Raw genomic sequence first — 20,021 nt, forward strand, 5'->3', positions numbered from 1 at the left:
CAGATTTACAACCAAATAATGTTTACAAAAATGTGTATAATAGGGGAAGTGTGCATAAAAACGAATATATGAGTGAAAAAAACATACAAAAATTCATTATATGAGAAGAAATTGCTTGAAAAATGTATACATTGGTCATAACTGCCTACAAAAGTTTTATTAGGAAAAAGTCACACTAAAATGCTGCAGAATTTTCATGAGGATTTTTAAAAAGAAAAATTTGCAAATTGCTGCAGAAATGTGGAGACTGGAAAAAGGAGAAACAGAGAGAACCGAAACAGACAGCTCTTTCCACCTCTAGCCCCAGCCGGCACTACAACGGCCGATGGGAGTCATAGTCTAAAATGTGCGGAGAGCACCAGATTGGCGAAGGCTGCTCTAGAGGTTTCCTGACTGATTCATAGTTGGAAGGATAAAAATGTGAGCTCGTGCTTCTGCTGCATCATGCAGTCTGATAGGCAGCAGAGGTGTTCTTTCTCGCCCACTCAAATTAAACGAAAGCACAAGAGAAAATAGTGCTTTTGTTTTTGAAGCAGCACGATAACACAGCTACTCCCCTAGAAATCATAGCCACATGGCGTGAGATAAGGTCTGCTAGAATGTACAGAGGGAGACATGAAAGGTTTTGTTTGACCCGAACAGTTTCAATCCTAGACACTTTTACTAGGAAGTCAGTCACACTGAAATCAGCAGGATGTATTTTTGAGTACATGTTGATGGGGGGGGAGGGGATGGGGAATGAGAATGCTTAATATATTTTTTCTCCAATGAACTTAAATATGTGTATATGTATGCCTCAGATAAAATCTAGCTCGTTGAACCTTTTCTCTTGGCTAATATATATAATTTGCCGCATTTATCCCATTTGCTTCTATTCCCTAGACCAGCCTTTCCCAACCAGTATGCCTCCAGATGTTGTTGGACCACAACTCCCATCAGCCTCAGCCAGCATTGCCAATGGTCAGGAAAGATGGGAATTGTGGTCCAACAACATCTGGAGGCACACTGGTTGGGAAAGGCTGCTCTAGACCCATTAATGTGTCCCACAGTGGCATCTTTCTCTTATTTAATTTGTGATCTGTATTAGCTTGTATTAGAAATGCCTATCTTAGCTAGTTTCCTTTCATATTTCTAGAAAAACAAGTACAATATTTGAGGATTTTTTCCCTGGGTGTAATACTTTTACATATGTCTTTATTGAATTTTATGTTATTGTTTTTGGCCCAGTTCTCCAGTTTCTCAAAATTACCTTCAGTGCTGATTCTGTCAACCAAATGGATTTGCTGCCACTCCCAGCATTACATTTTCTGCAGGTTTTAAAGTGCAATATATCTCTTTCAGATGTAATGCTAAACCAATATTAGGAGAATGTATTGCAACAAACCTCAGGCTTATGTCCTCTCCTGCATCCCTCCTTTTGACCTGAGAAGAGGAAATTTGAAGCTTCTGCCTATGTTTTGCAACAACTGCAGTTTCCAGTTTTTTCCCAATACAGGAAACTGTAGTTTGTACATTATTAATAAAGTGGCATATCCAGTGCCAAGAAAAAAGGATGTCATGGGCAGCAAAGAAAGTGGTACCATCACAAAAAAAGCCTTGGATATATGCTAATACATTTAAAAAACAAACAAACCTGGGAAACAGCAGCTAGGGGCAGACAATTTTTAGGGAGAAAACATTGCAGAATCTTCCCTTCTCCTATGCCATGGTCCCAATTTGTATCGGGGCTCCAGGGCTGCTTTTTCAGACATGGCCACCCTTAAACAAATGATTAAAAATGTGTGTAAAGACACATCTCTTTTAACACTAAGCAAGTTATTTTTGCTGTTGAGGTTTGCTTATTCTGATGCTCTGTTTGGATTGCCCTGCGGATGCTTCTCTTTGGTTGTGTTGCTCTTTGCCTGTTGGTTTTAGACTTGAATTGCTTTTAACTGTGAATTCTTTTAATTTGTTTTACTATAAACCACTTTAGAGCTATTAGGGTTGAAGGGCTGTCTATAACTATCGTAAATCAATAAACAAGTATATGAGGCTTTGAACATTCTAAAGTGTTCTGTATCTGCTACCTATTCTTATAGCGTCAAAGTGCTGCAATGACAAATGAGAATCTTTGATGGTATTTCTCCTTCTAGCAGTAGTCTTTAAATTGTAGGAGAGCCTTTGCCAACCAGGTGCCCTCCAGATATTTTAGGCTACAATTCTCATCTGTTCAATTGTGCTGGTTGGGGCTGCTGGGAGTCATAGTCCAAAATATCTGGAAGACACCTGGTTGGCCAAAGCAGGTTTAGGAAAACTTTCAGACTATCAACTCAGCAAGCTGTGGAATTTTTAGGAGTGTCTAAAAGCATAGTGTCTCTGCCCCCACTCCCCGAGCTGTGTCTTGTGCTAGGCCCTCCCTACAGAACCCATACTGGGAAGCTGCTGCTGGCAGTGCAGAACTTTGACAATGCACAGCTCCCTATTTCCTGCGGCAGCCGCTTTCCTGAGAGAGCAGTTTCTCCAGAGCCCCAGGAAGGCAGCAGGTGCTAAGGGACCACTTCCAATTGCCAGCCATAATTGGAAAAGAAGATTCATACAGTGGGGAAAAAAGATTCACTTTTCTTTATTTTATAAGTTGCTTCTGAATTCAAAACCACCATGGGAGGGTGAATGCAAGGCACAAGGCAGTCCGTCCAAGTGGGCAGGGTTATTATGGAAGCCCACTGCGGAATTAATTATCAATACTGTTGGAAATAAGTCAGTAACCCAGGCTTTCTCTGTAGAGAAGCAGCAGGTACAAAGTGGCAACCCTGACTGGATATAAAGAAACAATAAAGGGAGGCATATTTTTAAATCATTAATTTACCCTTGTGCTGCTCTTCTAATGTGCAAAACACGTTCCCAGTTCTCATTTGTTTCTGCCTCATGGGAACCCTGTGAGGTAGGTCATTGTTATTCTCATTCTAGAGATAAGGAAACAGGACTCAGGCGTAGTGACTTGGATTCTGAGAACCATGAGCGGAAAGAACCTTGTAGAAGGGGGAGTTCCTTCCCCCTCCCACCCCAACAGCCTGTTGCTCCCCCAACAGCCCGATGTCTCTTTGGAGAGCCTTGAAAGTGCCTACACCAAATTTTGGACTTTTCCTCCTACCTCAGCAGCCTCCTGTGCCTCCTTCCACACTGTTCAAGGGGGTGCCATGACTCTCCTGAGATGCCCTTCAGAGGTGTGGAGAGGGTGGAGGGCAGTTATGCATTACCAAAAAAAAAGAAGAGGATTTGCATCATCAAAGAAGACAACAAACCAGGACAGCTATGTACATAAAAATTTGCATATGGTAATTCATATTTATGGACACAAATAATTACTATAATTTCAACAGAAATACAATACATCTTGCCATAGTAGAGAGGACACCAGGAGAGTTGTGTGCCTGCTTAGTCTGCTGACCAGGTGCTGCCAACTGTTGATGGCCAACTTCAAGGCTCCTGTTGCCTCTTATTATGGTTCCTTATCTTTAAATCAGACTTTAGCTGGACAGCCCTCAGATAGTGGACACCTTCACCTCTGTCGGGATTTCCGATCGAGGTCCTGAGGATGCCCTAGGAGAAAGTGGGGAGGGGGATTCGGGATTCCAGGAGTTGCAGATGGGGAGTGAGGAGGAAGGGGACGAACGAGAGATGCAGACAGTTAGGGACCTTGGAATTCCAACGGACGAAGACTCATCCCTACCAGTTCTCACGCCTCCTTTTGCGCCGCAGGGAGGGGGATGGGAGGAGGAGACGGAAGAAGGAGGATTCCTAACCCCCCCTCAACCCAGCAATTCTGGGAAGAAGCCGGCGCCCAGCTCTCCATTCTCCACCCCCCCCGAGCTGGATAGGGAAGTCAGCACTTCGGAAGGGGAGGGGCCCAAGGATCCCCCGTCTCCTCGAGCCCGAAGAAGGCAGAGGAGGGATGAGCAGAAAAGGGGGGGAGGCAGGGAATCTCTCAGGAGAAGCGCGAGGTTACGTGCCCACCTCCCTCCTTCACAAGGGTCGCAGAGGCAGGAAAACTTTGCTCTGTCAACTTTCTTTCAACGCTGCAGGATTAGGTAGTTAGGGATACTAGTGATTTAGAATAGGGGTTTGCATGAAGCGCAGTAAATATAACGTTGAGATCTCCTTAATAAAGAAAGAATTGCTTACAACATCGAGTCTGGTCATTGAGTCTCAGCCTGGGCGTGACAGTTTGACAGAGCCACTTTCTCATCCCTCAAGTCCCCAGCAACTTGCCGCGTACAAGATGAATCTGGGAGCTGCAGGAGGGATCACCCTCGAGTCGCTGCAGGCGGATTTACAGACGCTGCAGATGAATTTCCTAGCCCTGCAAACCAAGAATCAGAATCTGCGGACCACAACGCAGGCCCTGCAGACTGACAACCAAGCCCTGAGGGCGGCGGTAGCCCAGCTCCAGGCAGCGCCTCCCGGCGTTGCTGCAGCTCCAGTCAAGACTCCTGTAGGATTGCCCGCGAGATATGCAGGGCAGAGCGATCAGTTTGCCATGTTCCTAGCCCAGTGCGAACTTTACATGCAGGTCCACCGAGCAGATTTCCCGATGGACGACGCGAAGGTGGCCTTTGTCATCAGCCTCTTAGAGGAAGAAGCCGCGAAGTGGGCAACTCCCTACCTGATCCGGGCCGACCCTGTGCTGGGAGTGTACGCCGGTTTCAAGACCGCCATGGGAGAGATGTTCCAAGACCCCCAGAGGAAGGAGACAGTGGCGAGAAAACTCAGCGCTCTACGACAGGGGAGAGGGTCCGTGGCGAGTTACACCAATGCCCAAGAGACTGAGTATAATGATCCAGCGCATATGTATTTGTACCGGAGTGGGCTGAGTCCAGAGATCCTGGATGAACTGCCCCGAATGTCACCCCCAGACACCTTGAGAGAACTGATCCGTGTGTGTCTGCAGATAGACCACTGGCTGGAAGGGCGCCAACTGGAGAAGAGACACAAGGCGCCCCGCTACCCCGCCCCCATACCGGTGCCTCGAAGCCGCATCCCGCCAAGCTTGACGCCCCCGTCAAGCAGCGGCGAGGAACCCATGCAGCTGGGAGGGATCCGGCCGCGTTTGATGGATGAGGAAAAGGAGAGGCAGCGGCGGGAGAATCTCTGCCTGTATTGCGCCAAACCAGGCCATCTAGCGAGGACTTATGGGGCTAAGGTGGGGAGACCCGAGCCTTCGGGAAACTAAGTGACCCAGCTTTTGTCGAGGCCGGAGGGATGGGGGCTGCTATTAACAAAGGGCCTGCAGTGACACAGCCACCCTCGCGAGGGGTCCTGGTGTTGCCAGTTCGAATTACGATGCCCAAGGGACAAAGTTTTAAGACAGAAGCCATGATAGACAGCGGAGCCTCCACTTGTTTTATGGATGCAGAGCTAGTGGCCCGCTACGCGATCCCCACATGGGAGCTGGAAAAGCCTTTAGCGGTGGAGACCATTGACAGAAGACCTCTGAAGTCGGGGGGGGTGACACGAGCGACTCGAGACTTGGAGATGGAAACCCCGGGACATTCAGAGACTATTTCGTTTTATGTGTCTCATCTCTCAAGTTTCTCGGTGGTCCTGGGAATGCCGTGGTTGGCAAAGCATGGAGCACGGATCCACTGGGAGGAAGCGGTGGTGGTGTTTACCTCCGAGTACTGCCACGAGAATTGCCAGCCCTCGGAAACAGGAGCCATCCTGGCCAGGACCAGACAAGGTCCAGAGGAGGTAGGGCTGCCAGACAAGTATGAAGAGTTCCGGGACGTGTTCGATGAGAAGGAAGCAGAGAATCTACCTCCACATCGCCCGTATGACTGTGCCATAGATCTGGTTCCTGGTGCTAGTATCCCGGTGGGGAGGATTTGCTCGCTCACAGAGCTGGAGAGGGAAGCGCAGCGAGAATTCCTGGAAAAGAACTTGGAGCGGGGCTTCATTCAACCCTCGCAATCACCAGCGGCTGCGCCCTTGCTGTTCGTCAAAAAGAAAGGGGGGGAGCTCCGACCGTGCCATGATTACCGCGCATTGAATCGGATTACCACACCAAACAGCTACCCCCTACCCCTCATTCCTGAGCTGTTGGATCGGTTGCGTTCGGCCAAGGTTTTTACCAAGCTGGATCTGAGAGGAGCGTACAATCTAGTGCGAATGAAAGAGGAAGACGAATGGAAAACAGCGTTTCTCACTTTGCAAGGGCAGTTTGAGTACCTAGTGATGCCTTTTGGGTTGTCCGTCTCTCCAGGAGTGTTTCAGAAATTAATGAACCAGGTGTTTAGGGACCTTCTGGACTCCTACATCATCATCTATCTGGACAACATTTTGATATTTTCAAAGGACCCACAGGATCATGAACGGCATGTGAAAACGGTACTGCAGAGACTGAGGGAGAACCGGCTGTATGCAAAGCTGGAAAAGTGTGGCTTTGACCTGACCTCCCTGGATTTCTTAGGGTACAGAATCTCCCCAGAGGAGGTGGAGATGGACCCAGGGAAGGTGAGCTGTGTATTGGAATGGAATCAGCCCAAAACCAAGAAGGATGTCCAGCGCTTCTTGGGGTTCGCTAACTATTACCGGAAATTCATTCCGGGCTTCTCCAAGCTGACTGCCCCCCTGACGGACAGCCTACGGGGTAAGGGGATGTTCCGGTGGACTGAGGAGGCCAAGAGAGCCTTCGAGGAGTTAAAGAGGCGCTTCTCAGCTGAACCGATCCTGAAGTTCACAGACCCCATTCTACCCTACATCGTGGAGACTGACGCCTCGGATCTGGCAATTGCGGGGATCCTTTTACAACTGGGAAAAGAGGGAGAGGGACTGTACCCCTGCACCTACTTTTCAAGGAAACTAATGGACCCCGAACTACACTGTCCTGGAAAAAGAACTCCTTGCAATTAAAGAGTCTTTCTCCCACTGGAGACAGTACCTGGAAGGAGCTCAGCATCAGATTGAGGTGAGATCGGACCATAAGAACCTCGAGAGTCTGCAGACTGCTAGGAAGCTGAACCAGAGGCAGATACGATGGGCCCAGTTCTTCACTCGGTTTAACTTCCGAATTACTTACTACCCCCAAGCCAGGAACCAGTGAGCTGATGCTCTCTCACGACTACCGGAGTATTTGGAAGGAAAAGCCCCAGCTGCTCTCCAATACATCATCCCTCCAGAGAGAGTGCTTGTGGGCGCGTGCCAGGGGTCCTGGGAAAAAGATCTTAAAGAGGCTCAAGCTAAAAACCCTTACGCGCTACAGTGCCTAGCCGAACTGGATCACCCCGCCAAGAAGGAGAGCGGATTCCATGAAAGCAATGGACTCTTGTGTCACCGATCTGCGAGGTATGTACCACCGGGAGAGATGAGAACCCGGGTATTGAGGCAGTGCCACGACTCTCCGTCGGCCGGACACTTTGGCGTTTTCAAAACCATCCAAATCGCCTCTAGAGACTTTTGGTGGCCTCAGATGAGGAGATAGAGAACTATGTGCAGACCTGTCCAGTCTGTTTGAGGATGAAGCACGCGCATGGGAAGCCGGCTGGATTACTTGAGCCCTTGCCCACGCCAAGGGGGCCCTGGAAAGAACTCTCGATGGACTTTATAACAGACCTCCCTGACTCCCAAGGGATGTCGACCATACTGGTGGTCGTAGACGCTCTAACGAAGATGGCTCATTTCCTGCCGTGTGCAGGGGTACTGGACGCGGAAGAAACTGCTAAACTATTCGTGAGAGAGGTATACCGGTTGCACGGGTTGCCTGACAGCATAGTCTTGGATCGAGGAACACAATTTAATGCCCGGTTCTGGAGAGCTCTATGGAATCAACTAGGTACAGAGCTCAAGATGTCGTCCTCCCATCACCCTCAAACGGATGGGCAGACAGAACGTGTCAATTCGGTTTTGGAAGGATACTTGCGCTGCTATATCTCGTATCAACAAAATGACTGGAAGTCTTACTTGCACCTCGCGGAGTTTGCCTATAATAACGCCTTGCACACCAGCAAGCACCAAACGCCCTTCTTCGCAAATTATGGACTTCACCCCAAGTCCTTCCCTAGTTCCCGCGAAACACTGGCGGTGCCGGTTGCCGAGGAGTTTGTCCAGGAGCTACAGGCGATGCAACAGCTATTGCGCGCGCAGTTGGACTTGGCTAAGGAGGATTACAAGTGTGTCGTGGATCAGCACCGCCAGGAGGGAGCCCCAATGCAAGTGGGAGACAGGGTCTGGCTATCAACTCGGTTCTTGCCCATGCCGGGTAAGTACAGGAAGTTACAGGATAGAAGAGTAGGTCCTTTTGAGGTGAGGCTCAAATCAACCCTGTGGCTTACCAGTTGAAACTGCCACCTACGTTCAAGGTGCATCCTGTATTTCATCGCTCCCTACTCACTAAAGAACACCCCCCGAGCCCCCTCAGACCAGAGGTGCAGCCAGGGACAAACGGAATTTGAAGTGGAGAGTATTTTGGATTCCAGGAAAAGAAGAAATCAGCTGCAGTATCTCATACACTGGGTGGGATACGGCCCGGTGGAAAGGTCGTGGGAGAATGCGGAGGACGTCCACGCCCCAGACTTAGTACGAGACTTTCACCAGCAGTTTCCCCAACGACCCAGGCCTGAGGGTTGGAGGGAGGAAAGCCTTGGGCGAGGGGATACTGTCGGGGTACTGTCTGGTCATTGAGTCTCAGCCTGGGCGCAACAACCTCTGACAGCCCTTCAAAATAAAGAACTGTTCTCTGTAAAATAAGACACACAGCCACTCTAGGAGAGGAATCCCCTTCCATGATCTTCCTTCCACTCATGGTTATCAGGATCCAAGCCAGTGCCCAAGGACACCTGAGATAAAGCATCAACTTCAATTAGAGGATGAAGGACCACATCCTTCATCTCTTGCATAATATAACTATAACACATACAATAATATTTGTGTTAAAATATGTACATAATATCATGATAACACATATCTTGCAGGATACAACATCCAGAACATGGATATTTTGGAAATGGTGCATGCCAGACTTCTTCATATTCTTTCCGGGTCATTTGTCATAATCAGTGATTTCTCAAGGTCAAAAATCATTGTGGTGGTTTAGGGAAACCTGGTGCTATCAAGTACCAGAAGGCAAGCTAGGCAAAGTTCAGTGGCTGGTATCAGCATTTACACAGCTTGCTCAGCCCCTGTTGGCAAACTGTAAGTCAGCACAGATTGACTATAAGTTATGGCTGTCATAGGCTCAAAGGGTTGTGCTATTAGGCCCAAAGCCTTTCTTATTTTGTGATGGTCGTCACAGGAATCACTTATGGACTTTAATGAATGAGATGTAAAACATTGTAAGTGGCCCTCGCATTCCAGAGGAGTATGATGAACTACATAAAAAGAGCCCTGCTAGATCAGACCAAAGGCTTATCTAGGCAAGCATTCTGTTCCCCCAGTGACCAACCAGATATCTGTGGGAAGCCCACAAGCAGGACATTATTCTCTCCTGCCCATAATCCCCATCAGCTCATACTCAGACCCATACTACCTCTGACACTGGAGGTAATATATACTGTAGCCTTATCTTACATTAAAACAGCAATCCCTTCCTAGGTCACAGTGCAGAATCATTTTGTGTCCAGCACAGACACACAGGCCCAGGCACTATGAAGGACAGAGCTGATGGGCTGTCAGGGAGCTCACAGCAAACCAGTAACTGCACTCATTTAATAACAAACGCAGAGGGGAGCAAAAGATGTACCTCTACATTAGCACAGTCTGTTTTGCTTGGATCTCCAGGAGATGTGAGTAGGCCTTCCAAGCACAGCTACAAAGCCAGTGTTTCTGTGCATGTTTCCCCCCTCCCCCCCAGGTACCAAGCATATTTGAGATGGAAGATGGAGGAGCTGCAGACACAGCACTTTGCCTTTTCATCTCCTAGTCTTTGAGTTGGTGCTGATAGTATGAAGGAGAGGGTGGCCTGGGAATAGCCAACTCCTGGGAGACAGCAGAAAATAATTGGTTTCTGTGTTTTGAACATCTGTTTGCAGCCTACTAAGCTGGAGGCCTGCTTCTGTGAAAGTGACAAAGAAACACAAAATGTGGCACTTGGTATTATTAATCCCCAGCCCCATCCTCAGCATACTCAGGGCCAGCCCAAGATATTTTGGTGTGTGAGATAGAAAATCTGAACTCCATCCCCTGCCACCGCTGCACACACACCAAAAACCTGTTACAGTCAGATTTGTGGTCTACTTCTTTATTCGTTATTTAACTATTGAACAACTTGCAATTTGCAGAACATCATTATTATTTATTCAATTTATTCGTTGCCCACACCAAAGTGTCAGGGCGACTTACAGTAAAAGGCTAGGATTGTCTCAGGCCTTATTGCTGAACTGCACGGGACATCCATGTAATTTTTTCACTTAGAATGTGGCCATATGGGGCTTTCTCCTGCTCCCAGTTGGGTGTTTTCAGATCATACTGGAAATTCGGAAGATGTTCCTTGGCAAAGTGTGACAACATGGCACGGGAGGATTCTACACTAATTCTACACGCCTTGCTTGCCATTGACATGAGTTTGCAGCCGCTTTGGGATCCTCCACTTATTGCAATCAGCCACTGGCTCTAATTGGGTTTTCTCACAGCTGGGATGTACTCCAGCAAAGAGATGGGGTATGTTAGCAGTGGAAACAGCATGCAGGGAAACTTCTTTGACCTTTCCAGATAGAATTGTGGACCTCCCCTTAGTGCGAATTGCAAAATCCTGTGCTAGCAAAACAGTAACAGATTTCTTAAGCACAGTTTCCAGCTAAGCTAGTTCAGAATTGTGTTTCTCCTCTCTCATTCATAAGATTACTGTGCTTTGAGAGTTTTTAACCTTTTCAACCAAGGACGAATGGTTCAATATCCGTCCTTGCCACCTCACTCACTCACACACATACACATACACACACCCTGAATTCAGCATAGTTTTCATGCACAACAGTCATTTGTCACTTGAGTCTCAATTTCTCAACTCCATGTGTGTGGCTTAGACATTGGCCTGATTGCATTCTATGCACAGTAGATAAGCCCCTTGGATCTGAGAGGCATTAACGCACAAGGATGCCACACATTTTTCAAGGGGCAAGATCGGTACACCTGAGTCAACAGGAGAGCTATGTGGGATGTACGTGGGATTATGTAGGAATGAGCAGCTCACTCAGAGCTGATGTGCACAATGCCTTCATAATGAGGACACACATGGAATCAAACGTGCTGCTCCTGTTCAGGTAGACAGCATGGGAGGGAGCAGGCTCTGTTTGTCTGGAGAGGAGTACAGGTGGTTGGGGGACCCACTTAGCATCTGTCTCCTCCTACCAGGAGTAACAAACATCAGAAGTGATACCCAGTTGCGGCTTGTCAAAGCTGGGCCAGGACTGAGCAAAAAGATAATAGCTACATGGAAGGAGGAAGGTGGGGAAATAAGTCCTATGCTTCCTTCTTGTGGGTGCTTTTATATAGATGGGCAGATGAGGTATAGATGGGCAGATGAGGTGGTGACTCTGACCTGGGAGCAATTGCCACTTGCCACCATTACCACATCATTCACCCGCTTGTCCCTGCAAGCAGTACAAGTCAGAAGGAGAAGAGCTGCTTTCTTTCTCTGTGTGTTTTGAACTAGCCCAGCTTGCACAGGCAGTGCCTGGAGACAGCAGCTGATTCTCATAGCAAGTATGAGGAGGGACCCCTGTCTCTTGTGATCTGTACTGACTTTTGAAATGCACACAGCGGAGGACTTGACTTCATGCATTTTCCTCATCATGAAGGGAACATGCAAATCAGCTCTGAATTACAATGGCAATCTGCTGAGCCATTTGATATGCTGTCGAAGGAGACTCTCTCTTGGCTTCTCTGTGCCTCATGACCTGAATCTCATATAAACATTGTTGTATAGTCAGGCTCTGACATAGCAAAAAACAGGGCAAGTGGTCAAAATGCCATTAGAATGGAATAATGTGAAGCAGCTCAACACTCCTGGATATATGCTTATTTTGCAACAGCAAGCACACTCATATTCTCGGCAGTCTGCTCAGGACTGTTTATTTGGTTCCACATTGCCTAATGCTGATGTTCAGCACCCCACCACATGGTGCAGATTATATGGATAGGCTGAACATTGGAAGGCAGCCAGGACATTGTCAGAAGACCCTGCCTTATCCTATTGACCTGTAAAGAGGTAAGCTGAGAATAATTTGACTGTCTTGTTGGTTTTATTGGATTCAGCTTCCACACAACCCTTGAAAAAGGAAGCAGGAAAAGGCTATAGGTAGACTGGCCAACCATTTTTGCACAGAATAACCAGACTCCACCTCGCATTAAATTCTGTCACCTGACCCTACCTGTTTCTGAGGGCTCTGTCTGCCCTGTATCACCTGTGAGTCTTTCTCTTGAACCTGCTGCCTGCCTGCTGCTGACTTTCTTCTTAGTCCTGTCCATATGCCTGCTTTAGTGTTTCAGGGCCAGATCCTATCTTGCCTCTGCCTTGGAGCTGATTCTACCCTAAGTCTGATCCTGCCAGGTTGTGCTCTTCCATTTCTGCATATGCTACTCACATGTTGGCTGACCATGTGTGGGTTTGCAACAATGCAGAAAGAATTTGCTTTCCCGCTGGTCCTGCTTTTGACTTTGATGAGGAGTTGAGGTATGAGGCCACAGAGGGGGTGTTCCATAGAGCAAGATACATTATAGTAATTGCTATGCCAGTGCTATTGGAGGCTGATCAGACTGCATCTTGCTAGCTGATGGCAAGTGCAGGATAAATTATCTGCTTCTTATTGGAGAAACAGCATCAGGTAAATCCATGGCCTTTGACTTGGCATTTGCTTAATCAATGCTATTTCCAGCTGGTAAGTTGCCACACTTCATTGTCAGTAGCTGCAGCTGAGATGATCTGTCATCTCTACTCCTTTTCCTCCTCCCATTACTCTAACTGTTTGGTGACCACAGCATGAACATGAGGCTGCTGTTGGATAGACAAAAAGCCTTTCTGAGCCTTAGAATGCTGTCTCAGCCTTCCTGTTGGAGTGGGAAATAGCATAGACTCAGTTCCATGTGCAGTAAAAGTAAGGCATGACTCTCAGAATTTGGCCAAAGCATGATGTGTCCCCCTCTTTTCATATGCTGCCGTCTTTACAGAAAGAGGAGCAAAGAAGATAGGTATATAATAATATATAGAACCCACTCTGAGCCCTTTAAATAGGGCAGGATATGAAGCAATAAATGGCATGGAAACAGACTGCATGACATAAGGTGCAGGCTCTGTCATATTACACAGAAGCCTTGACCCAATGTCCAGATTCCACTATGGTTGTTGGAAGAACCTGCTCCTTAAAAAAGGGACAGGACCTTTTCACATGTAATGCTAAACTGTGGCTTAGTGCTATGAGAATCTCAGAGTTAAATTCTATAAATATTAACAAGGAAACTGTATCAATAAAGGAAGGGAATTAATCACTGTCTTTCTAGCTATGGCTCCCAGGCCAAGGAGGAAGGGGAAATTTCAAAGGTATAACTGTTCTTAGCTGCAGGGAAGAGGCTGGAGGTTTAAGGTCAGTGAGATCTCATCATGGTAGCAACATATCTCCATCTTGTGCACAAACATCTAAACTGCTAAGTTAAATTCCAGAGCCAGGGTAGTACATTTGTCAAGGTCACAATGTGCTTGTTCGTTGGCAAGCATACAGGTTCTGTCAAGATGTTATCTCTTTGAACGCAATTTCCATTTGAGTCTATAGGGTGTTTCCAAGAGGTGAGAATCTGGAGGGGCGAGTGCTTATGGACAAAAAGCAGGGCTCTGGAGAAACACAGCCAGAAGGTTCTCCTCCCCAATACAGACAGTCAGATAAACATGTTGTCTGCTGTTAATGGGAGGCTGTTACTAATCTGATAAGGAAACTTCCCTGCTAGACCTCTCTAAGCTCAATGGTTTTGACATGGGATCCAAAAGGGAGGGTAGAAAGAGGCAGGACCTTACTGGGATTTCCATTTTGCACCGAGGATTGATTAACCTCCCAGGAGCCCACAGTAGCTTAACTGGGAGGATATCTTGAGTCATTTACCCTTATTTTATTAGCGTGAGGGCTGAGTCACACATGTATGTACATTGCTCAGTGTATCTTATTGCTCAGTTACTTGCCTTGTAACTGAAATGATTGGTACTGTATATGAGCTGGTGTGTAATGTGCTTTGAAAGCTCTGTCTTTTTGATATTTGATCTGCAAGGATAGTTTTCATCATGTGAGTAATTGCATAATGTAGCAGGAATCAAGTGATGAACACACACGTATGAAACTCAACATGATGCTAGACTGTTGCTTGCACTCACTGGTACATGGTATGTCTTCAAAGAAGGCCCTTTCACATGTTTCTATTTCAGCTGATTATGGGATGCACAGATGGGCCTTCACAGTAGGGATGGGTGAGAAATTTGATTTAGTTTGCATTTCAAGCCAAATTTGCACTTTCTGAAACAATATGAGAACCAAAACACAACCATTGCTTAAAATTCAAACTTAATCGAATTTTGCAATGCAGTTTGCCAACCACAAGGTTTACAAAAATGCATATGTTGGGGGAAAGTGTGCATAAAAATGAATATATGAGTGAAAATAACATACAAAAATGCAATATATGACGAGAAATGATTTGCAAAAATGTGTACATTCGTCAAGACCGCCTATATAAAATGTGTTTATTAGGAGAAATTCACACTAAAATGCTGGAGAATTATGAGGATTCTTTTTTTAAAAATTGCTGCAGAAATGTGGAAAACAGAATTTAAGATTAGAAAAATAAGAAACTTAGAGAACCAAATCTGACAAATCTTTCCATCCCTACCCCACAGTTAACCTAAGTAGATGTTTCGGAGGATTGTATTGAAGGTTATGATCCCTTACGTGTCCTGGTCCGAGACTGCTTAGAGCTTTAAAGTTAATAGCTGCCATATTTAGGATGGGAAGTCAGAACCAATCCCAGCCTATACCGATGCACTGTATGAATAGAAAATGATGCAGGAAGACCTAGAGCAGCTTGCCTATCACTGTAAGAGAGTATGAGTATAGTATCTGTAGGAATTGAAGTTTTGGATTTCCTTTTCTTTTTCCCTTTTCCAGGATGGCAGCATATACTTTACATTCCAAAACCGGGAAGCCCGTGCCTTCTGTCTCGAATGGGTAAGCCACGCTGAGGCTTCTTTTTCTCCTACCTGAGAAACAACCCTGCTGTTTCTTAGCAGAGGTTAGCATGAAGACAGATATGAAGGAACCAAGAGCTGGAGGAAGATGGGAGAAGAAAGGCTGCTAGTTCTAGCACTCACCTGGCACACTTTACCCACTGCAAAACAGCAACATAATTTGCACAAAAGCACCATTCTTTTCATACAAATGGTGGCAGCTTCACCCAGGCCCCATCTGCACTATCCATTTAAAGCAGTACCATACCACTTTCAACAGTCATGGCTTCCCCCAAAGAATCCTGGGAATTGTCTTTTGCTATGGGTGCTAAGAGTTGTTAGGAGACCCTGATTCCCTCACAGAGCTACAATTCACTGAGCTCCCTAGGAAGAAAGATTTATTGTTAAACCATTCTGGGAATTATGGCTCTGTGAGGAGGGAACAGGGGTCTCCTAACAATTCTCAGCACCTATAACAAACTACAGTTCTCAGGATTATTTGGGGAAAGTCATGGCTGTTTAAAGTGGTGTAATAGTGTTTTAAATGTGTGGTGTTGATGTGACCTTAGTCCTCAATGACACTCACTGATCTTAGTAGTAGGCTGAAGTAGATCTTTCACTCTGCAGATGGAATTTCACATTTACATATTGCCAGAGAGCTCACTCACAGAACCACATTAGTGCTACCAAGCCCATCACCATTGAGGTGTTATTTCCATTAGGTTTACACCAATAGAGTACAACCCATTGTTTTTAGCTGTTTCTCTTTTTGGTGCACAAAGTGTTCAACAATTCATATCGCATTGGCCCTCACGACATCTTAGCAAATAAGGCTGGCTTTAGGTTTCATGCAGTGAGGAGGGAGATGTGTAGACTTCTCTAGTGCTGTGTGACATCCAAAGTCAGAGGTGCCATATTTGGAGAATGCCAGAAGGGGCACTGTGTTTCTTCTTTGTCCTTTATATAACATCCAAAGTTTACCATAGGCTCAGAGATGATTTGTACCCTAGGCTGAGCTGGGATTTTGAACTTGGATCTTCTGTATCTAAATAAAAACACGCTGTTCTCAACACAGTATGGGAGACATGTTTATATACTTTCCACTTCCATCCTACCTAATTGTTGTGCTCCTATTGCTGACTAATTTAAGGGGCAAGCAAAAAAAATGTGGTTAATCGAATATTTGGCTGTGTGAAAACCTACAGCAGATTTAGCTAATCAGGAAACTTGGATACATGAGGTTCAGATAACGGGCATCATAACAGTGCAAATACGTCTACTCAGAAGTAAGCCTTTTGAGTTCAGTGATGCTTACTCCCAGGTAAGTGAGTATAGAATTGCAGCCTAATGTGCATATTTTGGGCATGCAGCAATGCTAACAATGTACTTTCCCAGCCTGACCTAGTGATGATATTCCTAAGAATATCAGAAATGCCAGGATGCTATTCTCTGGTTCCCCTTCCTTCTCTAAATAGGCAATGGAAAGATAGGATGAAAGTGGAAAGTGTATAAAAATGTCTCCCAAATATAGCAGCAACCATTGCTGTTCTTATGTGTGGAAGGGATCATGCCCACTTCCCTCCCACTATATAAAGTGTTGCAAGTACCCCAGTAGACCCATTTTCCACCACATTTGCTCCTATATTTTCCTCTTGTTCGTTGCATATTTGTAAACCTGAACAAATTTGTCCCAGGACCACATGTGTGTACACAACTCCATTGCTATCGCAGCATATTTCTCTTTAATATTAGTCTAGGTCCGATAAGACACAGATAATCAAACTCTGCCCATCTATTTTGAGGGAGCCCATTTAGTCTGGCATAATCCCAATATATGGACACAATGAAAAAGAAAAGAGGCAAAGGGCATGTGGGACAGATGGGAAAAGCAATTTATAAGCAATGTAAATGGCAATTGTAGAAGAGATAGCTAGGATGTCTTCTTGTACAGAAACAGCCAGAGAGCATCAGTCCAGGTAACTCAATCCATTTACATGATACTATACACTTTTAAGTCCAGATTGTCCTGAGGATGTGGCAAATGAGTGGTTTGGATCTGTTGTGTTGTAACAACCACAAGGACTTCATGTGCTACTCCAGACAGTAAGAATTGAGTGGTGGTGCTCAAAATCAGAACTTCTGCTCATATAAAATTATTCAGTCAATTAATTTGCTACATGCAAATTAGGCAAACATTGGGCTCAGACATTCTTTATTTTTTTCATGTGCAACTCTGAGGGCAGAAGGGTCAAGTATTCAGAGAATAAAGGGAGTATAGTTCATGATGCCTGGATTTTAAAGGGAGGCGTCTAAACAGAACAAGGGAATGGATCGTATTTCCACCTGCATGTTTTTTCTTCCTGATCTGATTTGTTCATTATTTGTTGAGTCCACATGCAAACCTGTCATCCATACTAAAGCCAATCCTTTACGTAGGTTTCTTGAGAACTGACATCATAATTAAGGTAGTCTGTGAGTGATGTAGTTTATGGATTTTTTAAAATTTTAGATGCCTGAAAAGGTCACATCAATTGCGTAGTGTCTTACTCCTAATTCCCAAACCCCATAGAACAAAGAGACTTGTCATCTGGCCTGTAGGATGAATTCATTTTGAGTTATCATTACCCAGCACGGCCTCCTGCGGTTAAGAAATTGAATGAACAGAATGACTGTAAATGACAAAGCTGGCCAAAATTGTTCTATTCAAAGATGCTGAGAGAAAAAGAAAAGAAAAGTAATTTTGAAGTTAACCTCTTTTCTTAAATTTTGCTTCATGGTGAGCTGTGTCTCTCAACGTCCTACTTGCATGTGCACTCAAAATAAACGTTTCAGTTTGTCTCAAACTATACAATAGGTGGCACAAATTGACCCAAAGCATCATCTTTTCATCCTGAAAAAAAACTTTTTTGATTCTCCTTTATTATGCCACCGTCAAAAATGCTTAGGGCTGAAATTCTAAACACACTTATCAGGGAGTAAGCCCCACTGAACACTATGGGACTTACTCCTGTGTAAACATTAATAGGCTTGTCTTGTAACTGGCTGTTTGGCTGAACTCACTTTTTTATTTTATTTAATGACAATATTTTAATGTAAGTCTTCTTCACAATTTTCCAGATACACATACAAATATAATAATAAATAAAAGTCAACACCAATCAAATAAATTAATCAGCAGAGTGACAGCCTTAGTGTATTAGGGCCCCATGTTTCAGACTGGAGCTAAGGATAGGTCCCAGGTCTAAAAAAGTTGAAGACCATGGTTGTAGGGCATAGAATGCTGGTTTTGAATGAGGGAAACCCTAGTTCATATTCCCATCTAAGCTCACTGGGGGACCTTTCAAAAAGTAGCTTTTTTCTAGTTGACAGAGTTGTAAACAGTGGTGCACTTAGGTAATTAAAGGTCTTATGGTCTCCTTCCTTTAAAGATTCCTCCACAGACCAGAGCTTGGAAAAGTTACTTTTTTTTGAACTACAACTCCCATCAGCCCAATCCAGTGGCCATGCTGGCTGGGACTGATGGGAGTTGTAGTTCAAAAAAGTGACTTTTCCAAGCTCTGCCACAGACCGTGGAAAAATGTCCATTTGAAACCACACCACACTGGTAAATAAACTTCAAAGGGTGCTCGCTATAACCGCTGATCAGCTGAATGGCACTAAATGCAAGCCCTAGGGAACTCCATGGTGCAGCCAATCCCAGTAGGACTTGCAGACCATGCCAATCAGTTGATAATTTTTCTTCATCTTCTGCCCAGTTGCTAAATCATATTCTTTCTTCTTGCAGGGGGATTCCAGGGAAGAAGTGTGGCACAATTATCCTGTCAGCTGAGGAACTGGGTAACTGCCGAGTGAGTAATTCTCTGCTCCTTGAGCTTCTGGTCAGGTTGCTGCTACTGAGGAGCATGTCAGAAGAGCAAAGAAAGCTCCTGCCTGTCAGTGTCTCGAGTTCAAAAGGCCAAAGTGCTCCAGGGAGCACCTTATATAGTCCAAGGTATTTTCCTCCTTGAGTCTCTGCCCCCATCTTCATGCCCTATGAAGATCAGATGTATAACACCATAGAGTGGCCTTTCCCCAGATGTTATTGGACTGCAACTCCCATCAGCCCCAGCCAGCATGGCCAATGATCAGGAATGATGGGAATTGTAGTCCAGCAACATCTGAAGATCCAAAGGTTGGGAATGCCACAGCCTATGATGAAAGAGAGAGGGAGATCTCAGGCTCCCTTTTTATGTGATGCTGGGTCACAGGCAAAGTACATTATATTCCTTGCAATTGTTGTCTCATTTAAATGACATGAAGGAAGCTGCCATATACTAGGTCAGACCATGGATCCATCTAGCTCAGTATTGTCTACATTGATAGGCAGCAGCTCTCTAGGGTTTCAGGCAGGGGACATTCTGAACCATATCTGGAGATGCCGAGGATTAAACCAGGGACCATCTGCATGCAAAGCAGAATGCTGTACTACTGAGCTACAGCCCATCCTGATGTTCCTACAATGTACCTACAATGTGTGCTAGCCCATAACTTTGCAGAGTTGGCACACAGGAGCTCTCTCATCCTTGTAGATGTGGTGCAGGAATGCTAACTCTATATGGTGTATAGGCAGGAATGTGTGATAAGGACAGTGAAGCGAGGCATCGGCTACATGGACCATGTACGTGTAAGTAGGACCTTGGTGGAAACCTCTGAACTCAACAATAGAATTATGAGTTGTATAATTGGATGAACTGTTCAAGAAGGCCCCAGCAGAGATCAGAATAATTTTAATGCAGGAGGAGAAGCCATGCAGCTACAGTGAGCTGTAAGGTTGCAAGGAGAGTTCTACTCTCTTCAGCTCTTTATTGCTCTA

The 20,021-nt window shown here is 45.5% G+C and overlaps 1 protein-coding gene across 2 annotated transcripts in view; it reads left to right on the forward strand.

The window, feature by feature from the left end:
* The window catches only part of CPNE5 (copine 5), a 200,033-nt gene that overhangs the window by 87,925 nt on the left and 92,087 nt on the right, over positions 1 to 20,021 (forward strand). For both annotated transcript variants that reach the window (XM_061632533.1, XM_061632534.1), the window contains exons 7-8: positions 15,111 to 15,170; positions 18,954 to 19,017. In XM_061632533.1, the coding sequence (XP_061488517.1) occupies positions 15,111 to 15,170; positions 18,954 to 19,017 (124 nt within the window). The remainder of the gene's footprint in view (positions 1 to 15,110; positions 15,171 to 18,953; positions 19,018 to 20,021) is intronic.

Source organism: Rhineura floridana, chromosome 6 (assembly GCF_030035675.1).
Source record: "Rhineura floridana isolate rRhiFlo1 chromosome 6, rRhiFlo1.hap2, whole genome shotgun sequence".
NCBI lineage: Eukaryota > Metazoa > Chordata > Lepidosauria > Squamata > Rhineuridae > Rhineura > Rhineura floridana.